Genomic DNA, 19,232 nt, shown 5'->3' on the forward strand with positions numbered 1-19,232 from the left:
GTAAATTTTAAATAACGCGTCGTTAGATCAATTACGAAATGAAATGTTGTTGTCCCTCGATAAATAATACAATGTAAAATTGTTCGCGAGAAATAAATTAAACGATCATTATTTCTACATTTTATGTCATTACCCTCATAATTCACCATTCCATCGCCATCCAAATCCGCCTCCTTGATCATATCGTCCACCTCCTCCTCCGACAATTTCTCCCCAAGGTTCGTCATCACGTGTCGCAACTCCTTCGACGAGATCAGGCCGTCCTTGTTCTTGTCGAACACTCTGAGAAACGAATGTTTCGGCCCCGTTTCGTCGACGTTTACGGGAATAATTCGAATCTATTCTAAATTTCAATCTATTTCTAAATTTCAACAATACCTGAACGCCTCGCGCAACTCGTCCTCTCCATCGGCGCCTTTCATCTTTTTCGACATCATTTGCAAGAACTCATTGAACTCGATGGTACCGTTCCCATCCTGATCCACCTCGTTCACCATATCTCGCAATTCCGTTTCTAAAATTGAAAAAGATCGGTCAAATGTGAGATTTTTTTTTTTTTTCTTTCTTTCTCAGATTTTATTATTTTCGTCTCGTTCGAGAAAAATTCGCCGCCCCTTTGTGATCTCAACGTGTAATGCACGGTTGTTCATCGTCGTTTCACGCAACACGATTAATTTCCCTTGCAGACGTGTCGAGGAGCGGGTACAGAAGAACTCGACGTGCAGTTAATTACCAACGTTTGCACGTGCGCCTAACCATCACAGTTTCTAGCCCGGGATCGGAGGAAAGGTAATTTTCCCTAAGCTCTTGTCACAGCCTAGTTTTCTACCGCTTAACTCTCGTCGTCGTCTTAGAAAACCTTCAAACTGGGATATTAATTTAGCAAGAAGAGTTTTCGCGAAGTTTGCGTTTCAAACTTCAAACTTTTCGTGTCTGCATCGTACAACCCGTTTAAGAATCGTGTTTGCGATATCAACGTTAAGCTCTATCGTTCCGTAGCGAAAGAATAAAATAAAATTTTCCACGCTGCTTGAAAAGTAGTAACAATTTTGATTACAAATTTTCATCAAATATCGTAATTATTTTCACACATTCTCACAAACAGCGGGAGGATTCAAAGCGAGTTCTATAAATAATGGAAAATTTTGTTGATAAACGAAATAACAAAAATATCGAACTGTTTCTTCCAATCTCCCTAAAAAAGTAATAATACTTTGTTCAAATTTAAATTTAAAAAGGATTTACAATTGTTTTCGAGGCCAAGGAGCCACTAGAAGTCCATCGATCTAATCCAAATCCACGAGAGATGATCGAAACATTTAATCTCGTTCCTTTTTCAATGTTGCCAATCTATCGTGTAAACGAAACAGAACAAAGTTTCGCTTACACTCATTCTCGCCTCTTTTGCGGCTCGCGTTTGTCAAAATAAAACGATCGTTAATTCGATATAGAATTTCACCAAGGATCATGCGCTAGTAGTTATTAGACAATACGGTGTTTGGTTGGCGGTTTAGATTACCGTTATATCTTTTGGCCGCAAGCGGGCACACTTTCGTCAGTTTCGTGGCTTCCGGCCAGATCGTGTCCGCCTTCGTGCACACGTGGACGACACGCGGCCGATACACGAATAATACACTCACTTTTCCAAAACTTATTCTCCAACGTGTTCGCTTACCGGACGGCCTTTGCCCCAAAGATCGCATCACCACGCCGAGCTCCGCCATCGTGATGGTGCCGTCCTCGTCCTTGTCGAACAGCATGAACGCCTCCTTGAATTCTGAAAGAATAGATAAATTTCCCTCGTTGATTATAAATCGAGACGATAGTATCCTTTTTAACGTTTCTCAATTAAAAAATCGAAACGAATTTACACTTTCGAACTCTTCTCGAACAAGTTCTTCGTCTTCGAATTCAATTTCGAACGGTCGTCCAACCGCAGGGATATATATATACATATATATATATAATAAAGAATACATATATAATACAGAAATAAGAATACATATATAATAATATAAACATATATAATAAAGAATAAGAAAAACTCGAGAGAAGCGAAAATTTGGCGAATAAAATCGGGGATGCACGCGACACAAAAGTGCTTTTACCCGCATCTTGTTGTCGAGAATTCGCGGATTTAGATGATTCTGATTAATCATCGTGGTCCACGCACGCGCGCGCGCGCGTGTGTGTGTGTACGTGTTTCGGTCACGCGTTACAAGTCGCGCAAAACTAGAGGAGATCGCGCGAGAGTTTCGGGCAAGTGGCCAGCCACGACGAAAGGAGAGCTAGCTCGCCGGCTAGAGAGATGCGCCGTTATAAATTTTCACAACGTCCAACGAGCAGCATCGTGCCGGTAAAAAATTCGCGGACGACAAACGGGATGAATAGTTTACGAGAGAGAGAGAGAAAGAGAGAGAGAGAGGGAGAGAGAGAGGGAGGAAGAACGAGGCAGAGAGAGCATGCGTTCATTAAAATAGTCCCGTTTGATCCGTCAGAGCATCCACAGGGGACAATACTTCCATTGCCATTGTTGCGATTTCTACCTTTTATCCTCTCCCTCTCCCCTCTATTTACCGTCTCCTCCTTTCCTTCCCGCATTCATTCGTCAAAAGCTTTTCCCTTTTTTTTCTCCTTTTTATTCCTCTGACAACGAAGGTCGTTGGAATCGAAGTTCGCTCGCCACAGGAAGTTGGGAAATCGGAGGCGAACGACAAATGTATCGCAATCCCGGCCGAGAATGGATGAAAATATACCCTCGTGTTCTTGATCCCCCGCACGAACAATAAACGTCGCAATAAACGTTAACGATATCTCATCGTTTAGACCTGCGTCGTATCGCAGGTAGAACACGTCTCGTCTCACCAACTATTTGCGTAGTGGAATATTTCGATCGTGGAATGTCTCATCCCTCGCAAAGGGATTAAATATCGATCGTATTCTTGCCCCTTGGAATTAAGGGAAGAAATGGGGATGCGAAGAATGAAACGAGGGATACGAGAAACGAATAAAGAATTTGACATTATGTAATAATACGAATATGAAAACGAAGAATTAACTAAGATTCGATTGGAATGGGTAGCGAGGCTTTCTAGGCGTTTCCGTTTGATCTTATCGTTCGCTGCATTCGCCTTGCGTTTATCATCGGGTAAACACCGGACGTATGCATTAGTATCGTGTGCATATATCGAGCGGCAATTTCTCTTTCTCTGGTAAAAATCCGTAATTTCTCGCATGGAGAAATTGTGAAAAAAAATTTATAAAAGAGAAATCGATCCAACCTTGTTTCGTGCGCATATTGCAACGTCGAAATAAAATTTCTCCACTAATTTATTCTTAAATATTCTTTTAAATATTCTTTTAAATATTCTAACAATACTATTGGATAACGATTGGAAATATTAAAAGGATCATTGAATTGAATTTTAAAATACACGAGAAACTGTATTTCTTCGATTCGTCTTTAAAACATTCGTCGATGGAATTTATTTAACGTTTTCAAACATTGCTACGGAATCCCGTCATAATGGAAAAATATCTACATCTCGAAAAGAATTTTCTATCTTTAAGCGATCATACTTTATCTTGGAAGCAATGGAATATCCAAGTTCATATTCCATTTGTTTCCTCAATATCCTGCACATCTATTTTCTATCGATTTTCTTCCGATCGATCGATCGTTCTTAATGGAATATCAAACCGTATTTTCATTGGCAAAAGATGGAATAAATTAACGACGCTTCGTTAAAGATGTACGAAAACCGTTGTACGGTTCCTTCAATTTGCAAAATATCCGAAATATAACGTGTCCGCGAAAAACTCTCTTCATTAGCATTAACACGTTCACGGACACTTGGATTCTCGGTGGAAATGTTTTACAACCGCGTGATGCCAAGAGAATGAAAAATGCGTTTCGTTTTTTCGACATTCAAAAAAGAGCAGAGAAATCACTTTACCACGCCAAAGAGGTAAATCATAAATGGTAAATTTTGTTTTTAAAATCCACTTACCGGCCACTTGATCCTCCGTGAGTCCATATTCAGACTGAAAGAAGAAAAAAAATATATACATATATATATATTTAAAGTAAGATTAGAAAGAATTACGTTAACGTTTAATTTTAATTAAATCGTTACGAATTTAATGCATATAGACAATTTTCTTTCAATAGCCTCGTCGGTTGATCAATTTTTTTTCTCGACACGATAGATGAAAACGAAATTATTCAAGAAACGAACAGATTACGAATCGAGAGATCTGATGCAGGGAAGAGCTACGCTATATAATGAAAACTAAAGTTTCGATAGAAATTGCGATCGATTAAAACTGCAACTTCTTTTACCCGTGTTTTTTATCCTATCTTCTACTTTCCTTTCGAATATCTTGCATCATTCTTTACAAAACCATCCACGATTCAATTGTCCAGAAAATTATAGCTCTCTCCACGCGCGTTTTACAAATCACAATAATTACAATCATCTCGACAATCTTTCTCTCGAAGCCCTCGATTAATCCAAATTCGTTCTCAGAATTAGGATCAGGGCTGGATCACGAATACTCATAATTCGATTAATAATACCTTCAACTACGGTAATACCAATACGGTCGGCTTATCTGCACGCGACATTGTTAAATCAGTATTAATAGACAAGGGATTAACGGAACGCGTGTCGTTAACGCGATTAGAGGAAACACAGGTCGGCTTGGTTTCCACGTTTATTCTAGAACAAATGGAGGAGGATCGTATATGACCCAAATACATCTCACAAGAGAGACGTGCATCTGGCGTATCGGGCAATATCTGTCTGGGAGGAAACGTTGCACGCGCCTTGTTTCTTGTTGCACCGTTACGTTCCGAAAAGGAGAGACCTCTTTCGGTGCTATATATATATAATATAATTTATATTATATATGCAGTTCCAGGACGTATTAATCAATTAAATTTAATTAGAAAACGACCAGGAATTTTTTTTGGACAATGTTCAGAAATTTGTGGAATAAATCATAGATTTATACCAATTATAATTGAATCAACTTCATTCAATTTTTTCTTAAATTGAATTAATAAACAAATATAAAAAATTAGTTAATAATAATAACATTAGTTTGTCAAACTAAAATAAATTTTTCTAAAAATTATTTTTTAAAATTTCATTAGATGTCTGAAATTTAAGAGTTGATCTTTTAAATCAAATATAGTATTTAAAATTACTTCTAATGAAATTTAATTCCACAAATAATACCAATAAATTGATTTATTATTTATTTCATATATTTAATTATTTTTTATTTATTTATTTTATTAATAAATTCATTTTTAATTAATTTCAATATAAAAAAAAAAATCTAAATATTATATATATATATATATATATATATATAAAATATATTAGGAGAGAAACGGATGACTACGAGAAAGAAGAGGCTTCCTTACATTATTATTAATAATAAACTGTCGCAACTTTGCTTTGGATATTTCGATGCGACGTATAATCATCGTGGCGTGGGAGGATATAGCGGATGAATGAAGCTGAGAGAAAGATCAGATCGACTGAGCTTGGTTGAGAAACTTTTTTGCTTGCATGAAGATCTTTGCTGAATATGTAACGATCCGGTTACGATTATCGTTCCAAGTATGGAACAGTTTCCATGATTCGCAGTAATGCGTTTAATTGATCTGGAGAGATTTGAAAGCGTAATGCACGATCACGTGTCCGACCGATTCGAAATATCTTTCGAAGTTTATTACGCGTCGAAAATGAAATTTTCATTTTGGTGGAAAAACTTGGACAAGAATCTGAAAAACTCTCGCTTCGATGCCTCGAATCCCTTTCCCGAATAGATTGGTCTTTATTCAACCCCGGTCACGTATTCTTCTTTTTCGCCCGAACAAGAAGAGGTGTTAGGGCGTAAATTCGACTCGAAAAGTCAGCTATTTTGCTAGCGCATATTTATAGTGTGTGTCTGCACGAAATCGTACACTTTGAATTTCTCGGCCGTGAAACCAAATACTCGGCTTACACACTGGCATTCGACGACTTCGAAGAGAATGGATGCGAAAACCAACTCGAATCGTGGAATCGAGTCCACACGAGAGCCACTCACGCTTATCTGTCGAATCTGGCCGTCTATGGTGCTCGTTAATCTTCGCAATTTCCCATAGGCGGTCGTGTATTTCTTCTCCGTTTCCGCCATCTCGCTTCCTCACGAATCTCACCTCTCACCCCAAATTTACATTCGAACGTTTTTCCAACGAGATACGTTTCCCCTCCTCTTCCTCTTCTTTTAATCTCTCACCCTTTCTTCAGCCTCGTCGTCGAAGAGGTTGCCTCTCTCAATCGGAAGAAGCACGACTAACACAAGCGGCGAGCGCAAATAATATTATTTACGAGCTGGCGAGCTGGGCAGCGTCACCGCGTGGCGGAGGACTTCCTTCGCCCATTCGAACTTCATTCTTATTTCATCCCTCCTCCCCTCTCCCTCTCTCCTCCTCTCCCCCTCTTTGCCCCTCCCCCGTTCTCGAAAAAAACGCGCCACGTGCAACGGGCAGTATACGCAAGCGAGCAATACGCTCGATCATCAGGTTTTCGAGCCCATCTACCGACAAGTTGGACAAGCGGCGATAATTAATCATCGTCCGTCATCTTCCTCCCTTCGAATCAATCTTGGACGACGACGAGTCAAAGACCTCCGCCCGCACGAACGGACGGCGAGATACGACGCACTCGACGCGTTTCTTGTACAACATTTTATCATTCGCGTTGGAATAAAACACTGGCTCGAGACGAGCTTTTGGACAACCTTCGGCTGTTTTTAACTTGTCAGCGGTCCCCAACGATTGGCTGGCGATCCTCTCTTTACTCGCCTCGTCCTCGTCGTCCTCTTCCTTTCCACCTCGGATGCGGGCGGATAATTTGTCGACACGATGATCGTCTCAGAATTTGGACGATCGGAGAATCGAAGATCCAGGAGAAGATCGCGATCGAAGAGACGATAATTCGAACGCTAATTCAACGGAGCTTCAATAAAGAAGCGAAAACATTTCGAGTCGCGCGTAATTTAAGATCGTCGTAAGAGTATTTTGGCGTCTAATTCTCGTTTGCCAATAAGAATCGAGCATTCCTCGAATGCTCCAAGCGTGTATCGTCGTTTCGCGAGGAATAGCGATCGTTAAGATAATCGATCGAAGCGCGTTTATTATTATTATTATTATTATTATTATTATTATAATTTTTATTTTTAAACGAGCCACTTCCTTTTCCTTTTCTTCTCGAGGGAGGAGATAAAACTGTCGGGAGAAACTATTTCTGGATCGTCGCGACGGGGAAAAAAAATCACGGACACCCTGACCCGCTTCGAGCGTGAATTTCACGAAACGAGGATTATTTTTACGAAACGTTACACGAAAACATCGGAATCGAAACAGTCGCGAGTTATGGCAATTTAAATAAAAACTCGTTTCCGCGTTCCGTTTTCGATCTCTAGTCTCGACACTTGAATCAGCTTGGATCGAACATTTGGATTTCGAGGTACGTTCGAAATAATCCGAATAAGCTTTGTCCACTTGCATTGCATCCGTTTATAAATAAAACGACGATCAACGATGATAACGGGATGCGAGATACACGGGGACACGTTTTTCGTATTTCGAAACGTTCACGTATCGGGACCCGTGCTACCATCTAACGGAGAAGAAGGATCTAATTCAGCCGAGTGGCTGATCACCACCGCCATTTCTACTGCGCGTTGTCTGATCGGTATTTAGGAGCGGAGCGCGCCTCGTCTGACCACGATCGCCCGTTTCCACTGTTGGCTGACAACGCGAGCAGAGAGAGACGAGCAAAATTTTAATGCTTCGAATTAAAGAGGAAAGTTTCGATGATGATAATAATTATTATTATTATTATTACTCGAACAAGCGCGGACAATTAATTAACCAAGAGGTTATTCGAAGTGGAAAATTCAACCGTTAAAATTTTACCCAATTGTACGATCATTATTAGTAGACTGTAATAAATCAGGAATAAATGTTATACTTTTGAATCGATCAAACTCAACACTATTCGAAATTTTAATTGCCAATCTAATTTTTCGGTCTATTAACTTTGATTGAAAGAGAATTTATGAAAGAGAAATTATTATTATTATTATTATTATAATACTATTTTTTTCCCTTACCAAATTGATGGTTACGATTAGATCGTACTGCTGCCTCTGCCCCTTCTTCTTGTTCTTGCCAGTCTTGACGGAAGCCGCCTTAGGCGTAACCTTAACTTGCCCCTTCTGAGCAGTGGGTTTCTGAGCTGGTTTCGCTGCAACTTTCGCGCCGGGCGCCACCTTCTGCCCGGGAGTCAGCGGCGCTTTCTGACCTGTCGAGCCCTTTTGGTTCACGTGGCCCACTCCATCTGCTGGCTTGTTGCGAGCCTATCAGCCGAAAAACACCCTCGGTTAGACTCGTCCGTCGGTCGGACAGCGGCACTCCTCTATCGATGATTTTTTAATTTTTCGCGTGAAAAAAGAAAAAAAAAAAAAAAAAGAAACGAAACGAAACTTTTCGAACTCTGCACTCTCTCTAAACGAATCCCCATATATATCTTAAACTTACTGGACTGCAATCGAAACACGCTTCACGATGAGATATTGCCCTTTATTATGAAACGGAAGGTGGCCAATTGTCAAAGGATGGGAAGGTGATCAGAGATTGCGACTCGTTGTTGAAAACTTTCCCACTAGATTCACGTTGTTGAGGAGGGTATGCGGGCAAAGCGAGCATTAGGAAATTTGCAAAATAACCGTTGTTTACCGATCGTGCTATTATGGCCAAACGCGAAACTAGGCCATCGCCGTTTACCGCGATCCGCTTTTGTCCCGTATTTATAAAGTTATCTCTGATCCCGCTCTATCTACATTTTCGATCTATCCATAAAAACTTATTTACACACACACACACACACACACACAAACGTATACGTAAAATCATCCGAATTTTAATGCATCGGGAGCGAGAAGCTTTTTTTCCAGTTCTCCGCAACATGCGATCGATGCAACTTGCATAATGCATCAAAGTCGAGCCACGAATGCGAGCGTCTTCTTTCGAATGAGGAAGGAGGAGAAGGGGAAAAGAAGAAGAAGAAGAAGAAGAAGAAGAAGAGAAACTCGATTCGTAATTATTCCAATCTTTTGTGTCCACGTTTCACGATCGGTCATTTAATCTGGAAAACGAATCTCTCTCTCTCTCTCTCTCTCCCTATCTTTTTCTGTTCTCTGGAAACGAGAAACGTTTTTAATTCTGGAAATGTTTCCCGATACAGGAGCTTCGTAATCGCATGGAGGGTGGAAAGAACAGTCCGTTAACGAGAAACGAGGGGGAGAAGAGGCGAGGTATCTGCCTTTTTTCCAACGAAATTCTCAATGAAAATTCGTTTTTCCCCGAGCGGGATAAAAATCTCGAGGGCGAACAATACCCCTTAATCACAAACGAAGAATCCGAGCAAGCGTTGAATCAACATTTCGGCGGGGAGGAGAAGGAGGAGGAGGAGGAGGAGGAGGAGGAATGCATCTGACTCTATTGTTCACGGCTCTCTGCTAATGACACGCTACTAGAATGATCCATGGTAATTTCCTGAGATTTCACCCATTGCTAATCCACGCTCTTCTTCTTCCCCCGGGCCCCGTTTCATTAATCACCGGATGATAAGTTTTTCATCCGCCGCAATTTTCCAACCGTCGATCCTTTCGTCGTTCTCCTTTTTTTTCCCCTTCTTCTTTTTAATAATACAAAATTGGTAAGTAAACGGACAATATCTGGATGGAATGCCATTGGGAGACATCGTGAAAACGAGGCGAGTATCGAATGTCACGTCGTTATAAACGGATGAGAGAAATTCCAAATAGATCGATCGTTACCGATCGAGGGGAGGATCAATCTTCCCTTAGGAAGAATCTCGTGAGTAATTGGAATGATCCAAACTGAAACGTATAAAAATATATAAAAATATTCCAAGAAAGATGTTATTTTTTTCTTTTAAACGTAAATCATCTCTAAATCATCGAAAAATAATTTCCATAATTCCATCATGATCTATGGAAATCAAAAAGAGAGAGAGAGAGAAGGACGAATCATTCCGAGTTTGAAAAGAGAGAAAGGAAAAAGAAAAAGGCGATGGAGGTTAAAGATAAAAGATAATCTTGATCTCGATAAATCGAGATATCTTCAAGGAATGGAATTTAATTATTTGACTGATAAAACTAAGGTAAGGTAAGTGACAAAAGTTCGTCGACCGTTTGCCCAATTACTCGGTAAGGTAGGCTCAGATATAAATATAGAATGACTCAATTGGTATTGGACATTCTAAAAATATCGCGGGTTTATTCAAATAATAATTCAGCCGGAGAGATGGCATACCCAGCGTGGGTGGGACTGACAAGATAATTATAGAGTTTGCCGCGTCTACCGCGTTCTTACGAAAACCAGTATATCACCGGGCTGAAAAATCACATCACGCACAGAACGAAAACTGCATCTCGTTGTCGTTCAACGAGAATTTACGCAACGCCTAGCAATAATAAAAATTTTCCGCTTTTGAAAATAACGAGTCGAATTACATCTGTTGTGTAATCTGCGTCTTGTCACACTTTGCGAGAGAAAGAGAAAGAGACAGAAAGAGAGAACAATTCATAATAAACGTTATTAATATACTGGATGAATTTTCGAAAAGGAATTTTAATCATCCAGTGATGATACAATATATCTGACAGTATAGTCGGTTGCAAAAACGTATCCGCATACTTTACGCGAATTTATTAAACAATTGTACATATATTTTCAAAGTCGATAATAATTTTGTTTTATGTGAAAACATTGTGAATATTGTGTAGACGAAAAGCATATATATCACGCTGATACACATCATGAAGACGTAAATCCAACCGATAGAAAATTACGGAGTTACATAACTTTATATAACTTTGCGTTATTTTATATTAACCAGGTATAAATCATGTACTATTGTGAATTAGAGCCAATCCAAACTGAAACGTATAAAAATATGTAAAAATATTCCAAGAAAGATGTTATTTTTTTCTTTTAAACGTAAATCATCTCTAAATCATCGAAAAATAATTTCCATAATTCCATCATGATCTATGGTTATATATAACCATATATAATACTTTTTTTTATCGATGGAACCTTATTTTCAGGGGACAAAATTTCAATATTAATCCCCCCCTCCTTTTTTCTTAAATATATCTTCGCAATAAAACGAAGTAACTAAATTACAAAATATTCAAGATTCAATGCTCTGTCACTCCTGTTAAAAAAATATATCCTCGAAATCGCATATACAAAATATGGTAAAATAAAAAATTTGATACCCTCGAAGAGATATTTTCCGTAAAATATACTTTTTAACGACCGACTGTAACCGTAACAATTTTGTTTATCACACAGTTGGCCAATTCCAAATTTCGCGAAACACCGGATAATTCTCTCAAGGAATAATAATTCCACGAATTTCACGAGGTAGGAAGGGGGGGGGGAGGGAGAAGGATATTAAATTTCTGTAATAACCAGTAAAAAAAGTATCGACGATACGTAACACTCATGCACAGCAATGTTGGAGGAGCGAGTGTGGTGGTTGAATGGAAACCGGTAGTATCATAGTCTGGAATGTTTTGAAATAGCAGCATCCCCTCCCCCTCCCCACTTCTTTCGCTCTGTGGGCCGCCTCCGAGACCGAAACGTTGCGTTTCGCGTTTCTCTACGAAAATTTTATCGCTTCTCCCCGAGGAAAACTTTTTGGCAGGCCTTCCCGCCCGTACAGAAAACAATCATATAACTATAAATTTAAACAAATATCCCTCCCTCCATCCACGAAAATGGATCTCATCCTATTCCCATTCCCCGTTACACGTTATAAATTCTCTTCCTCGAGAGCGAGAAAACTTTTGTCGACCGACTCCCTCTTCCCCCTCCTCCTTGGAAATCGATTTCGATCGCCTCATATCATTGAATTTATAAAAAAAAAATTTCCCCCCCGTAAACGAAACATAATGCTCGAGAATATTATATATAGAATATATATATTCTCGTTCGAGAAACGAAACGAGAGGAAACGAGTAGTAAATATCGGTTAGAGGGTTGGCCTAGCTAGAGGCCTGGCACGGCCTTGAGGTGATTCGGCACTTCGTTTTAACCCAATTACACGAGGGAGGGAGGGAGGAAGGAAGGAAGGAAGGAAAATCGGTGTATGCCGATATCGTATAGCGAGAATTGGCGGCCGAGCCGGCGTTCAGAGGCTGCGTGTGAATTTCGATAGTTCGCGGGAAGGGATGAGAGAGAGAGAGAGAGAGAGAGAGATTCACCTCCCCTTCCACACCGGGTTACTAGCCGAGCTTATAAAAGATATCCAGCGTGGGATATAGCCATTAGTGCGTGAGAACGAAGAAACAAACGGCGTTCGGTTTTCTCGGGAGGCTTCATCGAGGGAAAGATGGTCAGTCATTTATTTGAATCGATTAACGAGGGAGGGAGGGAGGGAGGGAGAAGTACTCGCGCACACTTTTTTCCGTGACCTTGTTGCACACGTGCACGCATTCAATCGGAGTGGAGGGATTCCGTCCTATCGAAAATCGGACAGTTTGGATCAGCGCCAAACGAAGGGAGATTCTCCCATTTCCCGATCGATCCCGATCCACTTCCCCGATAATAATAATTGACAAACAGGGGATCCATCTCTCCCCGTTTCTCTGTGCCATTCCTTTTCGAAAGTGAATAACAATATATTACTTCTTTTCACGAAGAAGAGAGAAGAAAGAGGAAGAAGAAAAGTGCGTATATATAATATCGAAATATCATCCCTTGTCTGTTCCAGGATGACGAGCAAGTGAAAAGTAAGTAGAAACGGATCCGCTCGCTGACCGCCGCTGGGAACGAGGCGAGGAATGGAATTCGCTCATAAATAGATATGCGCGCCTCCCCCCCCGCAGCTGGATCTTCGCCCCTCTTACGCGTCAACAAGTATGGTTTCCATCCCGTCGCAGCGATGGAAGGTCGCGAATGTTTAATTTTTTTTTTGGAAATACAGCCGGCCCCCAACATTTTATCTCCGCGTATAAATGCGTATATACAAATATGCGCTTCAAACTTCAAAGGGGATCGATCGATCGATCGATCGATCCTCGAGATCGTAGTGGTGGCACGTCTCGACGAGAGGATCTACGATCTGGACGTGAACGATTTATTGCTCGGTTGCTTCCAACAACAACACCAGATTCGCCGTAAATTTTCCTCCCGAAAACGCTCTCACCTTCTCGCGTTTCGATCAAATAATGCCATGATTCGAGCGATTCTCAACACGAGTTTCGACGTGAAGATCGATAAAGAAGAATATATATATACATATATATATATATATTGGAGAGAACAACGAGAGAATAAAATTCGATTGTCGTGTTTTTTACAGTGCTCAGGAGAGCATTCTCCATGTTCGATTCGACCAAGTCTGGCCGGATCGAGAAGGAGAAGGTGAGGACGATCCTCAACACTCTGGGGCACACGTTCGACGATCACGAGCTCGAGGTGTTGCTGAAACAGGAGGACGAAGAAGGTATTGGTTTCTATCATCCCCCCTCTTTTCTTTTCTTTTCTATCTAAAACACGTTTTCGATCAGCAATCGAAAGTTTTACAGCAATTAGTATTTTTTTTTTTTTTTTTTTTTTTTGGAACGACTCGCTCGACGCTCGACGTGGATCGATCGGCTTCGTTCGAGCGAACGAGGCCAAATAATAATTCATGATATAATATGGCCGGAGACACGGGGTACACCACGTGTACCTCGGTGAACGAAAGCCGAACGAACGGGGAAACACACAGCGCTTACACTGTGCTTTCCCAGCTGGTGGTGCCTTCCGGTATTCATTACCAGGGCAGCGTTTAACTTTTTCCAATCAATTTTAATAGCACCGCCTATATGTACCTAGACCTAGCCCCTATTTCCCTGGTGGCGTTTCTAAAAGATTGCTCGATGCTATGGACGTGGGGGAGGGAAAGAATGATAAATAATCATGAAAGGGGGAGAACGTTAACGACAATTCCCTTCCTTTCGTCACAGGGATATTGTACGAAGAGTGAAGGGTGTGAAGGGGAGTGAAGGGGAAATATCTGATTTCCCCTTTGAACTCGAAAGGAAGAAATCTCGTCGTGAATATCCCTTTTCCTTTTCATCTTCCCTTCTTACTTAGACGTCGAGTCGTTCCAAGAAACGAGGAAGATTAAAAATAAGTGTTTTTCGCAAAACAAGTTCACTTTCGCTCGAGCACGACGAGTTAATTAACGAAAGAAGAAGAGCATGGATAGGTATTATATCTATCTGGATAAAAGGGGGTGTTTCTTTCTGCCCTGAAAAGGAAATCGGCGATCGAAGATTGAGAGCCTTCAGCTTCACTTTTCTCTGTCCATTATATCTCCTCGATCCATTCTTCCTCGCGAAAACAACGAGAGGCAATATTCTCAGGGACAATTCTAGCTTTATCAGCTTGCATTATTATGCAGATAACGATACCTCCCATTTATTATTAGATTCGAGCGAATAATTTTTCGAAGAAAATCGATTAATAATCGATCGAGCGAGATCGATGACCTCGATGATATATTATAAATTTCAAATTTATTAGGAGGGGGGGGAGGAGGGTATATCCTTTTTTTGGACGGGTACCAAGTGTGTATATCGGATCTAGGATATTTCTCCACTAAAAAAAAAGGAAAGAGAGACTTGGGTGAGGTGAACTTGTTTACATTGTCGATCAGCCACGAAGAGACGATTCCTCCTTTTCATTTTCTCCTTCTTCTTCTTCTTCTTTTTAAATCGTAAAACCTTTCAGGAAGCGGCAAATTAAATTTCGACTCGTTCTATCGGGTTGCCTGCCACTTCCAAGAGGAGGACGACGAGGCCCTGCAGAAGGAGCTGAAAGAGGCTTTCAGGCTTTACGACAAGGAGGGGAACGGTTACATTCCAACCAGCTCTCTCAGGGAGATCCTCGCTGCTCTCGACGACCAGATAACGCCCGATCAAATGGACGGAATGATCGCTGAAATTGATACAGACGGATCTGGAACCGTCGACTTTGACGGTGAGCACCCGTACTGTCCCCTGATTATTCTCACGATGCCGATTACGATGTCGTGGAAAAGTTAATCGAAGGAGATTGTGTGTGTAAAAAGAAATTTTTTTCCCTTCCTCTTCTTGTATCGAAGCCTTCTTGTATCGAAGGTATCCTCTTCTCCAGCTTCTTTCAAAAATATCTTTCAAAAGGACTACTACTTGCTTCCCAGAAGAAAGATTTCTTTTCGCGCGAAATGAAAAGAGCTATCTCGAGATAATATTCGAGATTTCTCTCACAAGTCTCTCTTTCGAGAACGGTTCGAATATACGTATATATTTGCTTGCATGGAAGAATATATATATATATATATATATAGTCGAAAATCGATGTCGATGCTTGTGAAGATTCGTATTATCTAAACTTCTCCTTTTTTTCTTCTCTTCCTTTAACTTTTGGTTAATTCTTCTCTTGCAGAATTCATGGAGATGATGACCGGCGATTAAAAACGATCGACCATGGGGATTTCTTCTTCCTATTATTCTTATCGATCGTGGAGGGTGGGATTTCTTTTGAAATCCCATTCGGGAGAAAACCGAGCGCGCAATTATTCATATTTGGATCGGGAACAGGGATAAGAAGGATCGGGCTCGATTGTTTCTCTCACGCGTTCCATTGTAACGAAATCATTTGGATCATTAAACTCTGGTAAATCAGTAAAGATGAGAAAAAGCATTTTTCATTCGATCGAAGATTAATTCAAAACAATTTCCTTATTTCCTCTGTCGAGTGGCGACAATTGAATGTGAATATATATTTATCTTTAAGAAATAAGCGAGGCTAAAGCAAGCACAAAAGTTGGAATAACATCAATCTTTTAGAGATTTTATTTATTATTAAGTTATAAACAATTGAAATTTGCTTATAACTTAAGATAGAGTTTCCATCTAAATAATAAAAAACCAATTATTTAGCATCAAAAACGAGCAACTATAAAATATTTGTATCACGAGTGAGACGAAATTCGGTAGAAAATGTGTGAAGAAATACGTATAATATGCCTTCAATTATTATCGATTTCGAAGAGAAATTGGCCAAACACGAGTTCCATTGCCCGAATTAAAACCTTGATTCGAGAATAAAATTTTACAACTCGAATGTACCCGTTAGAAATCACTTAAAATCTACGTAATCCCTGTCGGAAATCGGCCGAATTGATCATAATTTCCAAGTTTTACTCGACACCGGCTCGATGTATCGCCCAATATAATAATTTCCTGTCTCCACGAGAGCTGCGGGATATTAATCTCAGGTTGAGAAGCGAATCGGTGATCGTGCAGGGAAACTCGTGTTCGAATTCCGCCCGAAGGCCACTTATTCGATCGACTCGGCCATCGACTCGCGGCCTCTTCGTCCTCGAGGCCTCTATACTTAATATAATACCGTGTGTGTGTGTGTGTGTGTGTGTGCATACATCAACCGGATTATCGAGGCTATAGACAACATACAACACAGGAAGCCTTGGCAATAATTAACACGTCAAAGTTTCTCCAATTTCGAAATTTCAAAAATTTGGAAATTTGGCGGGATCTTGGAAAAGATGGAGAAGGGAGGAAACGCGCCCAAGCTTTCAGCTTTTACCCCCTTTCCTTCCTTCCCTTTCGCTCTTCTTCCATCCAGGATATCCACGGCGCCCTGGCCTGGCCCCGGCCGTTTCACCCACTCAAGTTTTGTCCGAGTGTTCGCGACCGAGACCCGGAAGCCGCCTCCAAAGGATCAATAATTGGGGCCGACTGCAACCGCCCTTGAAAACCTATACCCTATAGTAGGTGGATGTTCTGCATCGAGGATTCACCGATGGAGTCGACGAAAATCAAGCAGATACGAATTGTTTAATATATCCAGGAAACAGGTTAAGATTCGTCGTTGTCGATTGTTTAAAAGGATCTCAATTTTGTTAGCATAATTAGAGATCGATCGATCCTATTTGACTTGACGAGAAGAAAGAACTCGATTCCTCGCTCGTTTCGTTTTTCGATTTCGAAAAGAATTCTCGAAGATTCCGAGGAAAATAGATTCTGGATCGTGGAAAGTTGTGTAGAGTCGAGAGCCAGGTTTTGCGACAAAAGAAAGAGCACCGAGGAGCAATTACAATAATTGTACGACCTGGATTGTAGTTTCACAACAACGTTGTTACGTTTCCATTCTATTCTCTATGTTTCATACATAGTTTTTCCGCATCGCCGCTCCTCGAAAGGGGCGAAAGGGGCGCGGAGGGGTTGGGAATTTCGTGAGGAGCGGTCGTCGTGAATGCGTGAAGCCAGGTCGGTTAAAACGTGTCTATGGATATATCCGAGATTAAATATCCCTCGAGGGGGAAGAGGAAGACGAAAATTACTAAGGGGGAGGGCGCAGCGCCCCCCGAAAACGACGATAATTATTCGAGCCGTGAAAAATTGTTGCGCGTTACGATATTAACGTAGGAGGAGAGCAGTGAATAAAACTCGCTCGCGACCTTGGGACGTGTCACTGCACCTAGGAGCGGAGGGAATACGATTAATAATTAAGTAACGATCACGACAACACCGGGACGGGAGGAGGGTGCAGCCGAGGTATCGATCTGGTTGTTCTCAACCCCTTCCTCTCTCTCTCTCTCTCTCTCTCTCTCTTTCCCCCGCTACATTCAAAGACTCTCTGGCCGCCACCAGCTTTTACTACCACTCGTAGTCGTGGAAGGGTGCTGCTCCCCGAACGAGGGCCCGAGATGCCATTCACCCAGATTTTCCTCTCCCTCTCTCTCTCTCTTAATCCGGGATGCGCACATCTTTTTCGCTCCATTTCATCGCCCCTTCAAAAGGGCCCTCCGCTCGCGAAAATGACTTCGATTCGAAATTATCGTCGTCGCGTATTTTATCGAGTGGAAGGAATTCGTTGCTTCCTCCTGGATGGGCCACGAAACGATGGATAGATCGGTGGGGAATGGGGAATCGTGAAAACGCAGCATTCCCGGGCAAATTCTTTTTCTCTACAACGAAAGACGCGTAATGTAAGAAGAAAAAAAGGAGAATAATGCAAAAGTTCGATATCTGTCGATCGTGTTATATTTGAACGAAAAAAAATAGCGTCGTTATCTATCCGTGTTCCTTTTTAACACGACAAGATATATATATATATATATTTTCTTCAGGTATTCTGCGAGGATTCGACAGAGATCGAAAAAGCGCAGCCGTGGCACCACGCCCCACTCGCATTGCAGTCCAGTCTAGCTTCTAACGATAAAACGACTTCTGATTGAAACAGCTCGCTTGATTAATATCGCGACGAGGAACGAGTCGAAATATTCGAATAAAATAAACTATTATTACGAGCCAGGTAAAAAACGAGAACACGGAGAGCTCTCGTCTCTTTGTTCTCGAAAATCCGTCCGTTCGAAAAAAAGAGAGAGAGAGAAAAAAAATGGAAAAAACACCTGTTTTCCATCTCCAGGAATCTTGCGGAACGCGCAAGATAACAACTTGCTGCGTCCAACATTTCGATAAAAAGAGTACACGGAGTGTAGAAAAATTTTTGCCTCCCCCCTCGAAACTTTCCCATTTCCGGTTGCGATTCGAACGCGCCACCTATCCAGCCATCATCCGTGATACTTACGTTGCTCCCTCGTGTCGAGAAAAATGAGAAGAGAAAAAAGAATCGGAGAAGAGAGAGAAAAAAAAAAANAAAAAAAAAAAAAAAGATTAAGAGAAGGAGACGCACGTGTAGATTTGGAAAGAAAAGCAGGCGGGGAAATGTCATGCATGTTCTACTGAACGGTGTCCGGTGTGCGTGTGGCGTGGGGTTGCATGCTTCATTCCTCCTGTGGGAAGAAGACAAAAAAACTGTTGGATGCATGCACGTACGCTGCTACACATCGTGTCACTACTACCATATTTTTCTTTCCTTTCTTTTTGAATCAAAGGCCTTCAGCGAGCCGTAAATCCTAATTCATTTTTTTGATATCCGATCACTCGAGATAAAAAGCTCGAGATTCCTCCTTTTCTCACGGGGGATTATTATATATATTGTATCCACCAAAATTGAAACGCCGACAATCTACTCATCTACGCATCACGAGCAAATGTATAATATAATA

The 19,232-nt window shown here is 41.0% G+C and overlaps 2 protein-coding genes across 6 annotated transcripts in view; one reads left to right on the top strand and one right to left on the bottom strand.

Annotated features, from left to right (window-relative positions):
* Positions 1–19,232, bottom strand: part of LOC122714389 (neo-calmodulin-like) — a 64,450-nt gene that overhangs the window by 6,955 nt on the left and 38,263 nt on the right. For all 4 annotated transcript variants that reach the window (XM_043935682.1, XM_043935681.1, XM_043935679.1 and 1 more), the window contains 5 exons: positions 8,179–8,424; positions 4,011–4,044; positions 1,676–1,777; positions 379–514; positions 134–282 (listed from right to left, as the gene is read on the bottom strand). In XM_043935682.1, the coding sequence (XP_043791617.1) occupies positions 134–282; positions 379–514; positions 1,676–1,777; positions 4,011–4,044; positions 8,179–8,424 (667 nt within the window). The remainder of the gene's footprint in view (positions 1–133; positions 283–378; positions 515–1,675; positions 1,778–4,010; positions 4,045–8,178; positions 8,425–19,232) is intronic.
* On the top strand, positions 12,417–15,819 carry LOC122714390 (troponin C-like). 2 transcript variants are annotated; one of them, XM_043935684.1, is made up of 5 exons: positions 12,417–12,497; positions 12,876–12,894; positions 13,467–13,610; positions 14,885–15,133; positions 15,581–15,819. In XM_043935684.1, the coding sequence occupies exons 1-5, from the start codon at positions 12,495–12,497 to the stop codon at positions 15,607–15,609; spliced, it is 444 nt and encodes a 147-aa protein (XP_043791619.1). In that variant the 5' UTR covers positions 12,417–12,494; the 3' UTR covers positions 15,610–15,819. The 2 variants fall into 2 exon arrangements, with proteins under 2 accessions (XP_043791619.1, XP_043791618.1); XM_043935683.1 differs by lacking the exons at positions 12,417–12,497; positions 12,876–12,894 and adding an exon at positions 12,923–13,053.

This window comes from Apis laboriosa, unplaced genomic scaffold (assembly GCF_014066325.1).
Source record: "Apis laboriosa isolate Shangri-la unplaced genomic scaffold, ASM1406632v1 scaffold29_cov151, whole genome shotgun sequence".
In the NCBI taxonomy this organism is placed as follows: Eukaryota; Metazoa; Arthropoda; class Insecta; order Hymenoptera; family Apidae; genus Apis; species Apis laboriosa.

Coding starts and splice junctions, on each gene's coding strand:
- LOC122714390 (XM_043935683.1), top strand. CDS start 12,969: ATGCGCGCCTCCCCCCCCGCAGCTGGATCTTCGCCCCTCTTACGCGTC. Junction 13,054..13,466: donor TCCCGTCGCAGCGATGGAAG/GTCGCGAATGTT, acceptor TGTTTTTTACAG/TGCTCAGGAGAGCATTCTCC. Junction 15,134..15,580: donor TGGAACCGTCGACTTTGACG/GTGAGCACCCGT, acceptor CTTCTCTTGCAG/AATTCATGGAGATGATGACC.